The sequence below is a fragment of the Phoxinus phoxinus genome (genome assembly GCF_949152265.1).
Source record: "Phoxinus phoxinus genome assembly, chromosome: 13".
Taxonomy (NCBI): domain Eukaryota; kingdom Metazoa; phylum Chordata; class Actinopteri; order Cypriniformes; family Leuciscidae; genus Phoxinus; species Phoxinus phoxinus.
Window position 1 is genome coordinate 30,522,319 of NC_136888.1, and position 22,192 is coordinate 30,544,510.

Below are 22,192 nucleotides of genomic sequence, written 5' to 3' on the forward strand. Positions count from 1 at the left end.
TCCAGCGACATTGAAGTAGAATTTTATAACTGATCTCAGATCTGCTTTCAAGCACACAGCCCCCGTATCCTCACCCCCTATTTCTGTTTCCGGCCCGGTCATGGCAGCTGGATGCAGGAAGCAACTGTTTTCAGAATAGATATAAACAACAAGAAGCAAATTATAGTTTCGAAAGACGCTCTTTAAGGAGTATTTGCGGACTTACTTTTGCTTTCTGGCGTCGTGAAATATGGCTACGACAGCTCAGTTATTCGAGGTAAGTCTGGTCAAATATGGCACGGAAGCTGTCACGGTCTGCATTACAGCTTGCATATTAACTGTTTTCATGGTTCATATAAATGCATCATTCGCGTGCTGTATTTAATACATAGTTTAGTTTTGACATAATATTGGCATGCTACAATGCAGGCAGTAGAGTATGAGTGAGAAGCTTAACACCAACTGTCACAAAATACTCTGCTGTTCTCTGTTTGTGTTGGCAGACGACATGTTCAAGCTAAATTATGAATAAAAGCTCTTCAGATTCTCTAGACCAGGTTTTTTATTCTTTTAGATGCCACGTACCACAAAATATGATCATCCTCGTACCATGGACCCCCATCCTATCATTTAAAAGGCAGCTATTGTTTGTATTTTCATATGTAAAGACCCAGTTTGTATTGTGAATTAATTAAAGGCAGGGTAGGCGATTTGCTCCAGATTTTGTTGTTGTTGTTGTTATGCTGGTTGAAAGTCTCCTCACATCCTGGTAACAATCACTAAGTTAAGTGGTCTAACGTTACATGTTTTTATATGTACAGAATATACAGTATATCATCTGTGGAAGGCGTCGGACCATAAAATGTTCGTCCAATCATTGCATTCGGTCCGATGTCCTACCTGCATATCAACATATGTTTTTCCATCAGCTCGTTCCCAGTGTTGTGCAAGTTACTTCTAAACTGTAATACATTATAGATTACCTGGTAGCTATTTGTTACTGTTATTTAAAAGTAATTCTTTACCTTACAATATTACTCGGAAAACAATGCAAGAAAGGATGACAGACAGAATCACAAACAATCTTCTTGTCCTCATCTCTGACAAACTCAAAGTAATGCACATACGTCCATCTCGCGAATGTACAGTCTTCTTCTGCCATCTTCACCCATTATTAAAGGCCCTAAACACGCCTTCACTGGACTATGTCACACAATACAAAGGTACAGCAAGAGGGAGATGAATGAAATGCATCGCTATACAAATATATCAGAAGCTGTCATTTAGTCTTTATTTACAAACTACTTGGACACCACACTATTGACTGACCACGAACAGGTAATAACTTACTTGCACTTTTCATTCGTTAATGTCTCGCGGTCTTGCTGTTTTTGTTTCTTTTTTCTTTCTTTTTTTAACAATAAAATTTTGGGCTAAAAGTGTGTTGTAACGCAAGTAACGCAAACGTTACTGAACATGTACCGAGTAAAATATTACTGACATTTTTTTAGTAATGCCATGCCTTACACTACTGCGTTACAGCAAAAAGCATTACTTTTGTAATGCGTTACTCCCAACACTGCTCGTTTCATGATATGCCAAGTTAGACAGACGTAAGTCACCGAGCACCACAACGTAAACAGCAGACACCTTTTACTCCTGAACCAAAACAACAAGGTTATGCTGCGGTCACGCCATAACTACTGTAATCTGTAAGAGATTGAAACGTGACATTCTACTCGGAGCGGTTCGAATCGTGACTCAAATTTATACATTTGTTTCAATGTTAACACTATCAACGCTAAAATGAATCTTTAGCAGTCAGATGGTACAGGTCAGTCTTCTTTAAGTTGTTTATGTTCATTATTATTGTAATGTAATGTGCTTTGAGACATGAGGTAGTTTAACGCCGTCTCTCGTGACGCTTGTTTGCTCCGAGCTTTACCGTCCATGTGTTTTGGAGGAGGTGTGGTTTTGGAGACGCTCTGAAGGGAGGGAGGGATCTTATGCTTTCAAAGCTAGCTCGCTATTGCTAGCCGCTTTGTAAAAAACGACCTACCCTAACTTTAATATTTGTGGAAAATATTTAGTTTTTACTACATTTTTTTTTTTTTTACTCACTGCAGTACTGTACGGCTATATGTATTATTTATTTAAATGTATGTATTTATACCCCCCCCCCCTCCCCCTAGACTGTCTTCGTATAAAAGATTATCCTTCTTATTTGTAAAAGCTTATTTATCTGTGCACGTCATCAGCAATTAAATTTTTGCTTCTTCATCTTTATCATCTTACCAGGAGCCGTTTGATGCTGATGAGTATATTGAGAGACTGGCATGGAGAACACCTGGAGGAGGTTCAAAAGGAGGTGCGGAGGCTTTTGACCCCAAAAAGTGAGTCACAAAATATTGATGATAGTCAGAAACATACACCACTGGTCTTGTGTTTTGGAATTCTTGATTTGATTTTATGTTTCTCATGTTATTAAAAACCTTTTGATCTAAAGACTTATGCTTAAATGTTTGAAATAAGTTTTGTGCATACATTTGCTTATGTATGAATTTCTTCTTGAAAAATTGTCTGGGATAGTAAATGAAAGCAAGACGGCCAGTGTAGATGGAAACAACTCCAGTGCTGTGGTGTGTAAAAAGAATCTCAGAATGCACATCATGAAATTGATTAAGAAAATACCAGAATTTGCAGAGCTGTAATATAGCCAAAAGTTGGCCATTTTATAGAAACTGAATTATAAGATACTTTTGATTTAACATTTTTATTTTATTTTAAAAACACGTTTTGATAGTACTTTAGTAGACTGAGACAAAGAGGTGAATGGGATGTGAACAGTTTAATTTATCTTCTCTTATAGTATTGATTACTATTAATCAAAATGTGGATAATCATAAAGAATGTGTAATGAGGATACACTTTTGACTGAGCATACAGTTTTTAGATTTTATTCATTTTTCAACGCTGCAGCTGTTACAATATTTATATAAATCCATTTTTTTTATTTATCATTTTTAAGCAGAAATTACAAAAATGAATATCAGGCAAATTCTGGGCCTTCTGGGCCTAGTTGTACATACAGTGACCAAAAAAGTTGACGTTTAAGCCACATTTAAAGTTTTCTTGAATATCGTTGCATTATATAACAAAATATTAAAGTGGTATTTATTTTAAAGAAATGTAACACAAACTTTTTTCAAGCAAAACATTTTACAAAAATAATATATATTTTTTAAATAATAATAAAAATGTATTATAAATAATATTTAAAATAATAAATCAATAGATATATTGTTTAAAATGAATGCAAGTTTTTGGGCACTTACTGGTTGTCCAATGTTGGACAACATGTGGGACATGTTCATAGTTAAAGAGTTTAGTTCACCCAAAAAATTAAATGCTGTCATTATTCAAGATATTTTAATGAAATCTGAGAGATTTCTGTCCCTCCATTGGCAGTCTGTGCAACTACCACTGTGATGCTTCAAAAAGTTCATAAAGAGATTGTTAAACTAATCCATATGAATTGAGCTGTTTGGTCCAATTCTTTTCCCTCTTTTTAAAGAGACTCAATTGCTTTTTATGATAAACAAACAGATTGAATTTAGGATTTTATTTACATGTAAACATTCCTCAACTCACACATCAGTTGTGGCAAACGGAAGCTCAAGCATGTTTGCTTGAGGTGCGGGAACCAATGAGATTTGTTCTCGCGAGTCAAGCAAGTACGCTTGAGCTTCTGTTTATATTCGCAGATCAATGTTTACATTTGAATAATAGCTTTTAATAGGGATGTAACGATACCCTCATGTCACAATTCGATACATATCACAATACTGAACTCACAATACGATATTATTTCGATACTCCAAGACATATGATAAAAGGTTAACAAAAAATGCACAGTTGATTAAAATGCTAAATTTGGTACATTGGGGTGTAAATGAATAGGCTTGGACTTGGTGCTGATAAACCCAAAGCACAGGACAATAGGGACACCAGAATAAAAATATTCATGATTCTGAAGCTGAAAACAGAATTATTTTAGACGAATATGCTTGCATTGTTTCACGATTAGATCTGTTTAAAATAATGTAGCCAATTTTTACTGGTAACATCAGACATTTTGGCATTATCAGGACCCACAAATATTCCCTCATTGCATTATTATAAATTATATTCGACATTATATATAGTAGTTTAATGTAGTACTGACACTAATACTCTGTAAACTTAAAAACATTTCTCACGCAGGGTGAACTACACCTGTGGCTATGTTGCTATGAAATCTGTGTGAAGTTCAGGGGAACTGACTTCAAACATCCACCTTGAGATAACTTGGTTAAAAGTAATCAGTAAAGTGGCATTAGTAAAGTTTTTGTTTTTGTTTTTTTCAGCGAAAAGGTCTAGCACCATTTATTTGCAGATGCCTCTTGTTTTACCACCATGTCACAGATGTTTTCTAACACAAATAAATATTTTTTTTAGTGTGACTTAAAGCTAGGGTAGGTAATGTTGGAGAGCTAGCCAGATTTGAAAGTGGCACCTCTTCTAAGCTCCGCCCCCCCCTGTCAGTGCTCCGTCCAAAGCTACGCCCCCCCCACAAACATGAACGCGCATCCACATTTGGAGTCCGCTCAGTGTTGCCAGACGTACGATATTTATCGTATTTGTACGATAATTATCGTATTTGTACGATAATTTAGACCTCTGTACGATGTACGATCAATAATGAAAAAATCCCATAATGTACGATAATTTCACAATTTGCCGCAAATTAGTTCAAATCTCCCGGAATCTAGATCGAGCGAACAAGATCGCGCATGGGTAGCGCGCGCACAACAGAGAAAGGGAGCGAGACCTTGCGTGTGTGTGCTAGTGTGTGTGTGTGCCTCACAGTGGTGCTCGGGCACGAGACATGAAGGCATCTGATTGGTTCTTTACATTCGCACCGAATGGCAGTGATTGGTCAGAGTTTTTACTGTCCTACAGCTGCTACAGAGGTCAGATTTTTTTCATTCCTTTTTCAGAACACATAATGTATTGACTACTATCAGAATGGAAGGACCATTTCACCCAGTATAAAAAAAAAATGTTTCTGAACAGGATTACCAACCCTAGCTTTAATTGCCCAAAATTTAAATGAAACTTTTTTTTTAGTTCCTTTTATAATAATTATATAGTGTCCACAATCACAACTTGACTATTTTGACAGTCATTTCACTTTCACAGTCAAAAGCATAATAAAGACATGAAGTTTACTTTAACACACACAGACACACACAGCAAAAGTGCTTTTGACTGTCAGAGCAGAAACATCGCCCCAAATTTTACACCAAGCTCTCAAATAACCGACCATGAAGAGGCTGTTGTGAGCTGGGCAAACCATTGACTTACAAATGATGGAAGAGAACAAATTTGAGTGGAAAAGATGGAGAGGAAAAAGAACTTAAGCTGCCAGCAGCGTTTAGGGAATTACGGTGATATGAGATTATATACTCATCACTTCAGAATGTTTTGCTACCACCCAGAGAATCCAAACTTGCTGAGTTCGAGCTTTTGACTTTGCTGTCCTACAAGTTCTTTGAAATGCAGCTGACGAAGCTTTTGGTTGTATGTGTGAGGTTTCCTAAATATTTGCGCGCACACACACACACTGCACGAAGAGGCTCTTTTTATGAAGAACCACAATTTATGGTAACAGGCCATTAGCTGATTTGCTGCCGAGGTAAGTGCTTATGTGATCTTGACAAATAAGATGCTCTCCCTGGATGCTTTTTCGCTTCACAGTTTGAGATCAGTCTATTTGGAGTAGTATTCATGAACTGATAAATGAATCTCAGCCCAGCATATACTGATCCCTGCCATTGAGCTGGTTTCGGGATCTGGGAACAGAGCTTCAGGCATTTTCATATTATTGGTCAGGTTTTATATAACATTTCCTCACAGATTACATGCTAGCCAAGCTAACCTAATTTGGGACGTAAGCCTGCATCTCGCAAATCAGACTGTGAAATGGATCCTTTTTCAGCGTTCCGTGGACACAAAGAGTGTTCTTTGGAACGCTCATCGAAGCCTCCGCTCTAGTGTACTTTTCATGTATGAAAATGACTCCAGAGTTCTGGCTAAAATCTACTTTGTCAGTGATTTTCTTTCATTTGGCTAGTACCTAGTATCAGCATAGCCCATCTGCACAAATTTGAACATAAACTGAGATCCAGAAGTTTGTGACCACTTCTGAAAATGCGTCTTTTGTGAATTTCTGTATCTTTTTTTCACAAATGATATTGTCAGCACAACAATTTGATTTAAGCTAAAAAAAAAATCAAATTTGTGGAGCATTTTGCAGCACATATCTGTAAAACCTGATGATTATGTTATCCCGCATGATTTAAGAATGTTAGGAAGAGAATTATTATTAAAGGAAGAAAATGTGATTATCTGTACAAATTAATTTACATTCATATTTGGTTATGACCTAGAGATGATAAAGAATATTTGTTCATTTTACATTCTTTCAGATTTTCTAAAACCTGTTTGAAAAAAAAAAACTGATTTTCTTTTATCTCTTTTTAACTCCACTAAATCAATAGAATTGGTAATGATTAATAACATTTAATTATAATGATTGTATTAATATTATGACCTTATCCACACAAAGATGAATAAAACATGGAAAAAGGACTTTCCTTGCTCTTTTAAAATACGTTTTCATACACTACTGGTCAAAAGAACAGCGCTTATTTGAAATGTATATATTTGTAACAATGTAAAAGTTTCTACTGTCACTTTTAACCTATTTAATGCATTTTTATTATTTAAGCGACCTTATTGACTTCCAAACCTTTGAACAGTAGTGTACTTTTATATCACAAAACTAAGCTTAAAAACAGGTTGATCAGAATATTTCAGTTAATATGTCAAAACTACCAAACATATGACCACCCAGATTAACCAATCCTCCTTTTCCAGCATACACACAGTCCATGCATTCTCAATGATAAAGACACCAAGCATATCATATCATCCATTACAAAGCAAACAAACATTTAAGCCTACTTGCAAGGCTAAGGGAAAGTATATAATAATAAATGATAGTATTAATATTGCATCACTATGTAGTTTATGCATGTAGTGAATGAACGGCACACTTTTAAGTTTTAAAATACAGAGGCGTTGTGAAACTAAATTGGGTTTTGCAGCAAGAAGCCAAGAATGACATTATAAGTGGACTTCAGGAGAAAAATAAATATTATAAACAAACATGTAGTTTTATATTTCCTTTAAAGGGGTGGTTGATTATGATTTTACTTTTCTAACTTTAGTTGGTGTGTAATGTTGCTGTTTGAGCATAAACAATATCTGCAAAGTTACGACGCTCAAAGTTCAAAGCAAAGGGAGATTTAAAGAAATAGCTTTAATGACATCACCAACCCTAAAATTTACATAAACCCCGCCCCCCGGGAACGCAATTAATTATTTTTTTTTACCTTTATTTATATAGCGCTTCTTACAATACAGATTGTTTCAAAGCAACTTTACAGAGATAACAGGAAAAAAATTGCAACAACATTTTGTTTCCAGAAGAAAATAGCATCCCAGCTTATTATTGTTCAGATTATTATTGATTATTAGGACAAAATATACTAATCAATGACTAGAAGATAACTACACATAAGCTACATAAATTCATCAAATAACCATTTAGAAAGGTTTTCTACATGTTGTCACTTCTTCTTGAGTCTCTCCATCTTTGTCTGACTCCGGTGTGAACATAAAAGGCTAAAAGGTTTTTGACAAAAAATATTGTCAACTCAGAAATTGTGTTTTGCCGCCTGCAGCTTTTTAATTTGTCATGTCTTTGGTTCCAGGTTGCTGGAAGAGTTTGTGAACCACATTGAGGAACTAAAACTGCTGGATGAAAGAATCCAAAGGAAGGTGGAGAAGTTGGAGCAGCAATGCCACCGGGAAGCCAAGGAGTTTGCCCACAAGGTCCAGGACCTGCAGAGGAGCAACCAAGTCAGTGGCCTGTACATTTTTGCATTTTTTTCTAACACGTCAAAAGACAAGGAGCTTTGAACCATTTGGGTAACCTTGTGTTACTTTACCATCAATTACATGTACCAGTTTAACCTTCACTTTCTTGTTATGCTTGTTTCAAAGGTAGCTTTCCAGCACTTCCAGGAGTTAGACGATCATATCAGTTACGTGGCCACCAAGGTGTGTCACCTGGGAGATCAGCTGGAAGGAGTCAATACACCAAGACAGAGGGCAGTGGAGGCTCAGAGACTCATGACATACTTCAACGAGTTCCTGGATGGAGAGCTGCGCAGTGATGTCTTCAACAATCCTGACAAGGTCCGATTTAGATAGTCTACATCAGAAGTACTCGACTTAAAAATCCAAGAGGCCACATTCAAACCACAAATGATACAGAGCGCTGAAATTATATATAATTGTTTCTTTTTCTGTGTAAATAAAAAAAAAGAGTCAGGTTTCAGGTCTGACATGTCAATTCAATTGATGTGTGGCATCAGTCATAAAACTATGTTGTTCATGAATGTGTCATCTTTTGAGGATGGGAGTGTTGTTAAATGCATGTATGGCAGAATGTGGTTCCATAAATCATCCAAAGCCTGGTTTATGTTTGACACATTTATACAACACTGTGCCCATCTCACATTGTCATGTGCTTTCCCTTCTTTGTCGTCATCATTTGTGATACAAGAGATCATGCCATTTTGGCTGATGCCTAGTTATGCATGTATATCCGGTTGCACCAACGAAAGTTCATTGCGACGTATTTTGGCACTAAGTTACAACTTATTCATTAGCTTATTTACTTCTAAATATTTTGCACCACACCAGGGCTTTCTCGAGAGTGGTCTATGTTGAGGATGTAACCGAAGCAACTGTTGCAACCAAAGCTGCTAAAATTTTGTTCAAACTCAACAGTGATGCATACCGCAATAATGAATGCCTGAGGCTAGTATATGTGGCCTGCTTAGATGTTGGTGTACGCCAACTTAATTGGAAATGACACTTTATAAGTTAATCTCTCAATTCACTCGGTAATGATGTGACCAAACCTGGGTGGCAAGTCTTACATCTTCTGAAGCTATTAGCATAAGGCCACCAACAAGCTTCTAGAGAGCCATGTGGGAATATACCCGCCAGACTTTTCAATATTTCTCAAGACGTACACGCCTCCAGAAGAGAAAAGAGGGGAAGTGAGAGGAGCTGCCGGTGAATAGCTGGGGGGGAAGGGAAGGGAAATGGAAGGAACGAAGGCTGGGTTAATCCCTGTGAAAGGGAGGGCCAGGCCCAGGCAGCGAGGAGACAAGCGCCGGTAAAACCCCCTACTGCTGGGAGACGGCTACATCACTTACATGGGATTTAGCTAATCTTAGCTGGGGGACAGATACTTAGAAAACCTCAGTGAGGAGAGCGGAAAAGGGATGGATCCACCTCACGGGAGCACAATAATGATGTTAGCTGAGGCAGGCAGGAAAAGGAGAGTAGGAACAGAGGATATGTGGACGGCAAGGCCTTTCGGATCGCCTTTTTCTTCTCCTCGTCCATCGGGCGAGAGGTGGGGGGTTCTTGTCAGGGTCCTGTTTATGCCTAGACCTCCTACCTGCCTATGGGGACAGATTATGGGAGGTGATTTACTGAGGGATTAGCCATTGTCCATTCTTAATAGTCATGAGTGAACGTAAGATGTTGGCTGGGCAGCGGCTGACGGACAGGGGTTAAGGTCTGATGCTGATGAGGTTCAGGTGTGCAGGGCTGAGCTAACTCTTATCATCCTCATGGTGGACGAGAAGAGCGAGGGACGCAAACGGGAGGGATTGATTTACCGTAGGCTGATCCCCAGATTTAAGGGTGCTGCCTCTGGCCTCTGTTCGTGTTTTGAGGTGCCTTGTCCTGTAATGACCATTTTCCGTCTCTCACCACAGTCTCTTCTCATCCTAAACAGATAAAAGAAGCTGCAGACATCATTCAGAAGTTGCACCTGATAGCTCAGGAGCTGCCGTTTGAAAGGTAAGCGACCTGCCGATGGTGTCTTGGAGGTTTGGGGTACGCCATAATAATGGTGTGCTGTACAAGAGATCATATAAACAGTCAGCATGTTAACGACCAAAGTATACTTCGCTTTTTAACGTGTATGCTTAGCATATGCCTACAGCTGTATGCATTGACTTTTTAAAAGTTAACTCCATTTGATTGTGTGTGTGATCTCAGTCGATACATGCGCATTGACACCTTGTCGAGTGTCTGTACCGTAGTGTTGTCAAAAAGTATTGACTTCGGTACCAAGTCAGAACTGGAATATTAAAAATGTGACTCGTTGAGCGGAATCGTAAACACCTCTGATTGCCCATTGTACCCACGCTCTCATCAGATATGTCTGTGATTGGCTACAATGATCAGCGCTTCAAAAACATGTTGTAAATATACATCAATGAGGCTCTTCACCGAGCGCTTTCAAAGATACAAGCGGGAGCTGATCCTGTTCTTTCAAACGCTCCCGCTTTCAAAACACTACCGAACACTTCAATGTGCTCTCATCGCTCCTGTGCGTTGATCATTGTAGCCAATCACAGACATATCCGATGATCGCTTGAACATAATGGCCAATCAGAGGTGTTTACGATTCCGCTCAACAGCGCTCAAAGCGTCACATTAAAAAAAATTCAGTTACTTTTGACAACTCTACTGCACCGTTTCTCTCCAGAAGAAATAAGCGCTTGTTTACTTTTACGGTATTGTTTTTTTCTCTTCCATTTATTTTTAATTTTTAAAACAATAGCCTGAGCTAGTGTTGCCACATATAAAATAACAAATAATTGTGCGAAAATTTAATAAGAGTGTGTGCGCTGAGCAAACACAGTTTGCACCATGAGAGAAATATTATGCTTATTACGTCACACATACTGTGCGTGACCCTAGTCTATGCGTAAAAAACTAAGTATAGTTTGGGCTTAGTGCCTAGCTTCACCAAATGCAGTTGCAAAAATATGCACAAAAAAACAGGTTTCCAAACACTCCCTCCATTTATCTTTGGTCATATTTGAAAATACAACCGAACGCTCTTCAAAGCAAGCAAATGTATTAATGCATTGGCCAAGACATAACAAATGAAAACTTTTTCATTTACAAAGTTTGTTTTGACTGTATCTGAGATCTAAGCAAAAAGTTCAAACATGTTTGTTGTGATATTCTCTCACTGATCATGAATAGTGTTCGGGTCTGAAAAAAGATTTGTTTTAAATTCCCCCTGTTCTTCTCTCTTTCCCATGCTTGTTTTCCTCGTTATGTCCCTGTTCAGATTTTCTGATGTCAAGGCCAAGATAGCAAGTAAGCAGCAGTAAACTAAACAAGACAATGTTATTTACCCATCTGCTAAATATGCAGTGTTAACATAAGCCCTGTGTTTGTTTGAAAGGTAAATATCATGACCTCGAGCGTCAGTTGATCCAGGAGTTCACCGCAGCTCAGCGAAGGGGAGAGATCGGACGCATGCGTGAGGTGGCAGCAGTCCTGCTACATTTTAAGGTTTGTAGGGAGATACAATGAGAGCCCTCAAGATCATATCAGTTTTTTGGACATTTGTTACATGTATAATCATAATGTGAAATGTATTATTTCTTATCTTATTTATTGTAGGGTTATGCCCACTGTGTGGATGTCTACATCAAGCAATGCCAAGAGGTATGTTTGCTGTTTCTGTGCTTTATATCCATCAAGAGTAAACTTGATTTTAGGCTCAATGTTTGTTATATCACCTTGGTCTTTTGGTGTTTGTAGGGAGCGTATATGCGGAATGATGTATTTGAAGACATTGCTGTTCTGTGTCAGCGGGTTAATAAGCAGGTTGGAGAGGTCTTCTGCAGTCCAGAGACTGTCATGGCCAAACTCATTCAGAGTATCTTTGAGAACAAGATACAGGTACATAACACACTCGTACACATTAACAAATTATTAGTGCTGCTTGCTAAGTCTATTGCTGCTTTGGGTTATGATATGAACAATGCAAATTTTGCCTGGGTACGATTAAAAAAAATCTGTAGACTTCGAGGAAATGATATCAATAATAATTTATTGCCATGTCAACAAGTTGATAGGAATTTGTCTTTGTACAACTCTCAAACATAAATAGCCTAAAGACAGACATCATAAGTATAAAAATAATAACAACAATACCCAGCAAACAGTTAAACAGTAGACCAAACCCTGCCGACATTAAAGAGATAATACCCCTCGGCAAAGAAAGTGCACAGTGCATACAGTTAGTAAAATGCTGCTATCAGTCAGTGCAAGGGAATGTAATATAGTACTTTGGGTTGAGGCAATAAACATTATAAGCATTATAGCTGTGACTTTGCCTGGACAAGTAGTCTGTACCAGTACCAGTAAAATTTCATGGTTTTCTGTACCAATTTTGGTACCAAAGCAAAAACTTTTGTTACACACTGCCTTTAAATAAATAAATATAGGTACTGTATATAAGTTCATTATTAATGCTAATTATTTTTAATGAGTAAATACATTAAGACATAAGCATTTAGCCTTTGTTCAATTATATAAACATTGTTTTGATTACCGGTATGTATTTACATTGTGGTTGGTTATAATGAAAACGCACAGAATGCCTTTGATTGGCCCTTTCATTTATGTGCAATTTGGCATAGCTTACAAGAGCGTACACAAAAATATGTGTGGGAGTCTATAAAAGCAGCTGCCTATCAACAGGTATTGCATTAAGTCGGTATTAGCAATACTACAGAAAGGATGGAATTGTTCAATTAGTAACATTTCAGAATCAAGTATTAGTGTTGTCAAAAGTACCGGTACTTCTGTATCATATTTCACAAATTTCCTTTATTCACCTGTCAGATTAGTTTATGTAAATATAGTGCATACCCTGAAATAGATACTATTGGTCTATCTCATTTTTAAATAACCAAATTGGCTCAAATGGTGGTTCATAGAAATGGTCTTCCTATAATTTCAGGCTCATGTTAAAGAAAAACTAGATGAGACCCGCAATTCTGATGTGGAGCAATACCTCAAGAACCTCTATGACCTCTATACACGGTATCAATCAGTTTTTCGTCATTATTATAATTGTTCACTTTTGCTCTCATCAAAAAAAAAATCTGAAATGGTTTAGTCTCACATGTTTGTGCTTTACTGAACACCATTTTTGATCTGTTATTATAACCCATTTGTTTTTAGGACAACGGCACTGGCTGCTAAACTCACAGAATTTAACTTGGGCTCAGACAAGCACACATTTCTATCTAAGCTGATAAAGAATATCTTCTCCTGTTATCTGGAGAGCTACATAGACATGGAGCGACAATATCTGCAAAACCGCAGCGGCATGATCCTTCAGCGCTATTATGACTCTAAGAACCACCAAAAACGCCCTGTAGGCACTGGAAGGTGAGAAACTGTTGGTTTGTTGTTTTTTTCTTTCCATTCTTTTTCCAAAACTACTGTGAAAATGTTCTTCTCCTCCTTTTGACAGTATCCAGGAGCTAAAAGAGAGGATCAGACAGCGCACTAACCTGCCGCTGGGACCTAGTATTGACACACATGGAGAGACTCTCCTCTCACAAGAGGTTGTTGTCAACCTGCTACAGGAAACCCGCCTTGCCTTTGAAAGATGCAACAAGGTATAGGACTTTTCAGCACTGATTTGTTACAAAATGCCTGAACTTTGAAATGGCATTCTTAGTTGGAAGTTGTGGGCCATAAACATTATCTTTATAGATCTACTTTTTGTCTTTGTTGCAGTTGTCGGATCCAGCAGATCTACCAAAAAATGCCTTCTCCATTTTCCTGATTTTGGTGGAGTACCTGTGTGTGGACCATATAGACTACGCTCTTGAGATTGGGCTTTCCGGTATGGCAAACACAGTCTAATATTGTATAATATTGTAATATTGTATTGCACAGTATGTGAGCAACAACTTTCATTCAATGCATGACCTCCATTGTACAGTGTTACTCATTCCTACTCCTGCGTAGCTGCCCTCCTGCAGACTATTTATACTCTTATTATGAGTTTAGAAATTATAATTACAGGTTTGTTTAAATCAAGGCTATCGTCGTAAACTAAACTGAAGACTAAATGCATAAAAAATGAAACTAAAATAAATGCTAACGACTTAATTTTTTTATATTTTTAGTTTTGTTTAGTGTATGTCCTTAAACCTACCTGCTACTGTAACATGAACATGCCACTAGAGGACGATAATACACAGGCCTATTGACATGTTTGCGTAAGCAACAGCAATGTGAGAATCACTATCATGGAGAAAACACAACCAACACGAAACTTTAAAATTGTGCTTATTTTAAGCTTGCTAAAGTAATGGAAATTATTAAAATACTGAAAAAAAGTTATGTTCTGCTTTAACATATTTAAGTGGATAGATATTGTTATTGTATAGAGTTAAACTTTCTTGAAAGCCACAGTGATGTATAATTGTATGCAAAAAAAAAGTTATTGGGGTGGTCCTTTTTTAATTTGGTCAAACCAGTTCAAGTTTAATAAGAGTTTGAATTATTTTTCATAAATTATTATCCAAATGACCTCATTGAAAGGTCATACTGTAGAAATGTATCAAAAAGTGTGGGACGTGTTATTTACATATTTGGGGAGTCCAGATACTGTACACATGATCCATTACACAAATGTGTCTTTTCCATTCTCCATTTATCCCTTGATATAAAAAATATTTAAAAGATGATAATGTACTGAAAAACTAAACCTAAACTTTTCATTAGATCTAAAACTAAAAATAATAATGAACTTATAAACTAAACTAAATTGCAGTGAGAAACTATTATTAAAACTATTATAACCTTGGTTTAAATGTATTTGGAGTAAAATGGACATGCTGACCTTTTTTCTGTTACATCTTGACAAAGACGGGAGGCTTTTTAGTGTAACAACAAACAACGTATGATGTTTCGTTGATTAGTGTATTTTATCATTCTTTAAAAATGCTACAGAGAATGATGGGAAATGTTTATGCAGTTCAGTTTATGTCGGCTAATCATGGGTAACATGGTTTAAAAGGGTTTATAATGGTTTACATATGGTTTATATAGCGACCGCAGGAGGAAGTTTCCACTGTCCACAAGAGTTAGTGTAGCTGTGTGCCATTAGCTTTGTGTAGTAAATTGTAACTGCCAAACATATTTGGAATTATGTGTAAGTGAAACTAGTGCTTTGCATTCACAAATCATGTCAAGAGAGTCAATGAGAGTTTATTTAAAGTGTTCGCATACAAGCCACAATGTTTGGAAAACCCTAAAGTCAGAGCTCAAAATGAAAACACTGCGTTTCCCACGAAGATATTGCAATTCATGTGGTAAAATCAAAAGGCAGCATTAGTTCCAAGTCTAAACTACACATTTGCACCAAATTGAATGAATCTGAAGTGGACTGTACATGACAGTGCTCTCTTATTTGGACTCTCTTTCGACTTGCACAGCCATCCCATCTGCAGATGCCAAAAATGCCAACCTCTACTTTTTGGATGTGGTTCAGCAGGCCAACACAATCTTTCACCTCTTCGACAAGCAGTTTAACGATCATCTCATGCCTCTTATCAGGTGAGTTTGACCGACTTTGCTTCCCTAGCTTCTGACTCTTTGTCTCTGCGCCCGCTGACTGGTGACTTTCCTGTGACCTTTGTTTGAACTCTAACCCCTGCAGCTCCTCTCCTAAGTTGACGGAGTGCCTGCACAAGAAGAAAGAGGTGATCGAACAGATGGAGGTGAAGCTGGACACCGGGATTGATCGGTTGGTTCAAAAGCTCTGTTTGAAGGAGTCTTTGACTTCATCATTGCCATCAAATGCAATTTCTGTGACCTTTTCTAATGTGTCCTTGTTTTTAGGACACTAAATTGCATGATAGGCCAGATGAAGCAAATCCTGGCGACTGAACAGAAGAAAACTGACTTCAAGCCAGAAGACGAGAACAACGTCATGATACAGTACACTACAGTAAGATCTTAAAATAATGTCCTGTATAATAATTGGCTTGTGAGATTTCTGTCAGCACAGTGATTAGATCACTATTGGCGCTTTTCCACTGCATGGTACGGTACGGCACGGCACGCTTTGGCGCTTTTCCACTGCATGGTACGGTACGGCTCGGTTCGGTACGGCTCACTTATGGCGCATTTCCACTGCATGGTACAGTACGGTACGGCTCGCTTCGGCTCGCTTTAAATGGTACCACCTCTGTTGAGGTTCCAAGCGTACCGTACCGATACTATAATGTGACGTGAAAACACTGCAGATCACTGATTGGTCAGACATAATCGTCACTTCAGCGTCATTGTATTTGCGACATGAGACACTAAACCCGCTAGATTTAAATAGCCAGACAACAGCCAACGCGGTAGCACCTGTTTTTAGAGTATTTACCTGACAAAAAAAGTTTTAAAAAATCACACAAGAAATGGCTGAATCGTGGTCAGTGGACGAGGTGCAGACGTTCCTCTCGTTGGTTGCCGAGGAGCGGAAGTAGCACAGCTCTTAGCCGCACACGGCTACCACCGGACCTACAACTATTAACGATCAGTCCCACCCACTTTGAAGCGGTACTAACTGCAGTGGAAAAGCAACCGAGCTAAAGCGAACCGAACCGTACCGAGTCGTGTCGTACCACGCAGTGGAAAAGCGAAGTGAGCCGAACCGTTCCGCGCCGAGTCGAACCGTACCGAGCCGAACCGAGCCGTACCATGCAGTGGAAAAGCTCTCTTTGAGATGTTTAGTAGTAGTAGCCATATTCTGTCCGATTCTACTGTGTTTAATGTCATTTTTCCTGTGCTCTTTCTTCAAGGCATGCTCAAAGGTGTGTGTCTATGTGAGCAAGCAGGTGGAGCGTGTGCGGAGGTCCATGGATGGTAAGAATGTGGACACGGTTTTGACCGAGCTGGGTGTGCGGTTCCACAGGCTGATCCATGAGCACCTGCAGCAGTTCAGCTACAGCTCCATGGGTGGCATGCTAGCCATCTGTGATGTGGCAGAATACCGCCGCTGCGCCAAAGATTTCAGGGTAAGGAGAGGTCAAAGGTCTTATTTTTACCACCTCATGGCATTATGTATGTTTTATTTATAATGCCTTGCCTTTAATGGATAGTTCACCCAAAAATGAAAAGTCCATCATCATTCACTCACCCGCATATTGTTCCAAATCCGTAAGATCATTTTTAAAGATTGTGACACTGAAGACTGGAGTAATGATGCTGAAAATTCAGCTTTGATCACAGGAATAAAGTACATTGTAAAATATATTACAATGGAAAACAGTTATATTAGATTGTAATACTATTTCACTGTATTACAGCTTTTACTTTATTTTTGTTCAAATAAAAGCAGCTTTGGTGAGCAGAATAGACGTTTTTTAAAAACATTAAAAAAATGTCCCTACAATTGGTTGCTAAAAGTGTCATCAAATTAGTCAACAATATTCAATTTGCTTTTTTTTATTTTATATAAATCTGTCAATTAAAAAAATATTGAAATATCTAATAATGAGTAAATTCTAATACTTTCTTCCCCTTCCAACCAACCAGCAAGTAGCAAATGACGCAACTAAAACTAAACTTCTTGCTTCAAAGTATTTTCATGGTCACATTTTTAAGATGAATTGAACAGTTTTATTTCTTCAGATATACAGGTGAAAATGGAAAAATTAGAATATGGTGCAAAAGTTCATTTAAAAGGTGAAACTAATATATTATATAGACTCATTACATGCAAAGTGAGATATTTCAAGCCTTTATTTGTTATAATTTTGATGATTATGGCTTACAGCTTATGAAAACATTTTCACAATATTCTAATTTTGAATTTGGGGTTTTCATCAAAATTATAACAAAAGCTTGAAATACCTCACTTTGCATGTAATGAGTCTATATAATGTATTAGTTTGACCTTTTAAAGGGGTCATGACATGGTTTTTTTAATTTTATTATTATGTTCCCTTAGGTGCAATTATAGTATTACTATAGTTTTTTTTACAAAAAACTTTTAAAATGTAGTGATTTATGACCTTTTCCCACCTTGTTTCTCATCCTCTGATTCAGTCTGTTTTGGGGGTGTTTCCCCTTTAAGAGTTCATTGTTAACGCCCACTGTTTTGATTGGCTAACGTCAGTGCCTGTGCATCAATTATTAACGCCCCCAGCCAGAACATTTGCGGATTTGGCGCAACTGTTTATTAGCGGGTGATGCATGCGAAGCGATGGCTCTTGCAATGATAAAAACCTTATTATGTTTGAGCCGGAATCAGAGGAAAATTAACCATCACCACAACAACGAAGACTGGATCAGCCCGTGTCCACATGGAAAGTGAAACTATTTTGGATTTTCAAGATTCTCTTATACAAATGTGTTTATATTAGCCATGATAAAAAGTATGTTTGCGTCGTCGTTCTTGAGCCCAGAATAGTCGGCACGGACTTATCTTTGAGTAACAGTTTTCTGGCAAAGCCAGCATCATATTGGGATTTTTTCTCAAAACAGTCATCCTTAAAATGTATAGATCAAACGCTTAAATTAACACTGCCGTGACTGGGACGTCCGCAAAAAATAAAGTGCATCCATTTTCCCCTGACGACTGGATCTTTCGGCAGCGTATTCAAAGATGTTGTTTGTCCACAGCCAGGAACAGCACATCTGCGGCATCGTAATATCCCTGTACACAGACCCACTCGCTGTCCGTCGACTGAACACTTGTGAGGCGCGCAGCGCGCGGGCGCGACGATACGAAATGAGCGTAGTTGTCTTGCGCTTAAAGCGTATTTGTCTTGTGCTTGAGGCGGTCATATGCAAACGCTGGTACGTCACTTCGCACCGTGACGTCACTTCTTACCATGGATCCAGAACGAGCTGTATTTAGAGCTTGATTAAATAAATGATTCGTTTATAATGGGGAGGACGTCTTAAGCTATGAAACTTGCAGGACGTTTTAATGGTACAAAGACCTCTTATATACCAAAAAATCAAGGCAAATTTGGTTTCTCATGTCATGACCCCTTTAAGTTGAATTACTGAAATAAATGAACTTTTGCACGATCAGGTATATAATGCAGTAGACTAACAGCTGCATCTAAACCCTCCACAGGTTCCTCTCGTGCTCCAGCTGTTTGACACGCTTCATGCTCTGTGCAACCTCCTGGTCGTTGCCCCGGACAACCTCAAACAGGTGTGCTCTGGAGAGCAGCTGACCAACCTCGACAGGAACCTCCTCCACGCTTTCGTTCAGCTGAGAGTAGACTATCGCTCCGCCCGACTGGGCCGGCACTTCAGCTAATGACCGACATCACCGCCCTGCCGTCCGTTCAGCGCTGCCAGAAACACGAGTGGCCAAACTGGAGTGTCTTTGTCAATGATTAAACTTTGTGTTTAAAGAACAAAAGAGCAACTGTTTCAAAGCCCAACACTGCTCCGTTTTAAGTTAACCCTTTTTTTGTTCTACATGCACGTTTTAATGCGAGCATAGCGTTTCATCTCAGATTTGCTCATATTTTGTTTATGATATGATTTTAAAAATGTCCGAGGATAAATAAGAATAGATGGATGTTTTGTACCCTGTGTTTCTGGCTTCTAATGGAGAGAGGATGATGGTAGATGAACTGAGGTGGACCACTCGAATGGACTTGGGTGGTCAAGAGACTCCATTTTTATTTGCTTTTATTTTGATTGTGCCAAATCCATCCTCTTCTGGGACGAAAGGGGCGGTTCAGCACGCTGCTCTGGATCAATGAGTGTCCAGCTCATTTCACTCAGGCTCTTGTGCACACATAGGGCTTCACAGAGATGACAGTTACTGTTTTGAGCTGAACAATGCAGGTGTTATACAAACATTTGCAAAATTCATTTCATAGTCTTACAAATACAATTGTTTTAAACACGTTTCGTTTTAGGATTCATTAGAGCAGTTTAATGCTGAATCCTGTCGATAAAATTACATTAGAATAGCGTTTAATTTCTGATTTACATGCAAACTTCCAAAGCTGACCTTTCCCAGTGTGCTCAATGCTAAAATAATAACCTCATACATGAAATACAATATTTCTGAGATGTAAATGATAGTTATTGCATCTGTGCTAACAACCCCGCTGCTCACTAAAATCAAAGTAATATTTGCATACACTCACATAAGTAATGAAGACATGATTGGCACACAGCACAATATGAGGCAAACAGCTTTGAGAGTTGTATGAGGTTTCAAAGGGCTCAGGTCACATGGTGTTGGGATTTTGCTCTGATTCTTTCTTTGCTTTTTGTATTCTGACATCTGTATGGATATTCTGAAGCTCATTGGGCAGAAATGTGTGAGTCACAAACTATTAATCCACTTTCATCTGACAGGGGTGTGTTGAGCTAGTTGAACTAACCCTTAACCTCTGCTGAAGAGGCAGGGGTCACGATCTGTGACCTCTCGGCATGACCTAGGTGTGCGAGTGTTAGAAAGGATTAGATGATTCTGTTATACTGTACTGATTTCAAACATGAATTTATGTCAAAATGATGCTACATATGAGCTGACTCATCTGTACAAGCTGCTCATTATAATCAGTTATTTCCATAAATAAAAAGTGTGAAACAATCAGGCAAGTTTCATTGAGGGTGGCCTCAAAGCCCACGGGTCACATGCAGTAGCCTACATATTTCTGACCTGATCAAGTGTTTATTTATTTAATAAAATATCATCCAAACTATTATTAAACTGAAAATGTTATAGGTTAAAAAGAAAAAAGAACAGTATCATAATCAAGTACGCATAAGGGTGAATTTTAAATAATAAATCATTTCACTACTTTGGTTTAAGCAGATGTTGGCATTCTTGCAGTGTCCCACAGGTGCTATGCACTCATTTCTAAAATGAAAAACTGCCCGTTGATTATGAAACTACTGGCGTTTCTTGACTTTTCTCTCCTTAGCTTCAAATTATTCCAGGCATGCTTTTCTGGGAATATTGTCGTAATTGGTACGATTCATCAATTTTTACAGAAATATTTTCCCTCCGTATTTTAAATTTAGAATAAAAACATGAACTAATACAATTATTAACATCACATTCTATACACAGATGCTATGAGGGAGTGTTCACTCATTCACAGTATGAATAAAACTGTTAACAGTAGTCAAAGTATTGAAAATTACATGAAATTAGATTTTTAGAATTTGATTATAATCATATTTTTATGTTAATATTATTGTTTCACTCCAGTCACCTACATTCACTCTTAAAAATAAAGGTTCTAAAAGGGTTTTTTCATTGCGATTCCATTAAAGAAACATTTTGGGTTCCCCAAAGAACCTTTCAGTGAACAGTTCTCAAAAGAACCAAGTGTGAAGAACATTTTAATAGATAACTTTTTTTTCACTATAAAGAATCTTTTGAGAATTGGTAAGGTTCCCTGAATGTCGTTAGAACCTTTATTCAAGTGAGGAACGTGCACTCTTGAAAATAAAGGTTCTGATGGTTCCGTGAATGGAACCTTTATATTGCTCAAAGGGTTCATCTTGAAAAAGGCTTCTTTAGATTATTAAAATGTTCTCACATTAAAGGTATAGTTCACCCAAAAATTAAACTTATCTTACAATTTACTCGCCCTCATAAAAATAATCCATGCGGCTCCAGGGGGTTAATAAAGGCCTTCTGAAAATATCCATATTTATAACTTTATAAACCATAATCACTGGCTTCCGGTAATGGCCGCACTCGAGTCGAGTTCCGACGCATGATGAACTGGAAGCCAGTGAGTTTATAAAGTTATGAAGGTCTTTATTTACCCCATGGAGCCATATGGATTACTTTTATGATGAATGGATGCACATTTTTATGCTTTAAAAAAAGGTACCATTTACTCCCATTATAAAGCTTGGAAGAGCCAGTAGGCTATATTTTTGAATATAACCCCGATTGTGTTTGGCGGAAATAAGAAAGTCATATACACCTATAATAGCTTGAGGGTGAGTATGATGGGATAAGAAAAAAATGGTCACTGAAAGATTCTTATATGGCATCACTGTGAAACCTTGTTTTGAAACCCTTTAAGAGTTTGCACTAACTGTAGCCAGCCAATAATCAATAAAGTTAATGAGTTTTATATTTAGATGTTCTTCTTCAAACAGACTCAATAGGTCTTCTGGAAAA

The 22,192-nt window shown here is 37.9% G+C and overlaps 1 protein-coding gene across 1 annotated transcript; it reads left to right on the top strand.

Moving 5' to 3' along the window:
- Positions 1 to 12: 12 nt before the first annotated feature.
- exoc5 (exocyst complex component 5) lies at positions 13 to 19,903 on the top strand. The gene is made up of 18 exons (XM_079632849.1): positions 13 to 256; positions 2,278 to 2,372; positions 7,860 to 8,007; positions 8,152 to 8,346; positions 9,968 to 10,032; positions 11,321 to 11,349; positions 11,438 to 11,547; positions 11,659 to 11,703; positions 11,800 to 11,940; positions 13,007 to 13,089; positions 13,231 to 13,440; positions 13,526 to 13,673; positions 13,795 to 13,903; positions 15,504 to 15,624; positions 15,728 to 15,814; positions 15,910 to 16,018; positions 16,863 to 17,078; positions 19,151 to 19,903. Exons 1-18 carry the CDS (start codon positions 230 to 232, stop codon positions 19,337 to 19,339), a joined length of 2,127 nt encoding a protein of 708 aa, XP_079488975.1. The 5' UTR covers positions 13 to 229; the 3' UTR covers positions 19,340 to 19,903.
- Positions 19,904 to 22,192: the final 2,289 nt, after the last annotated feature.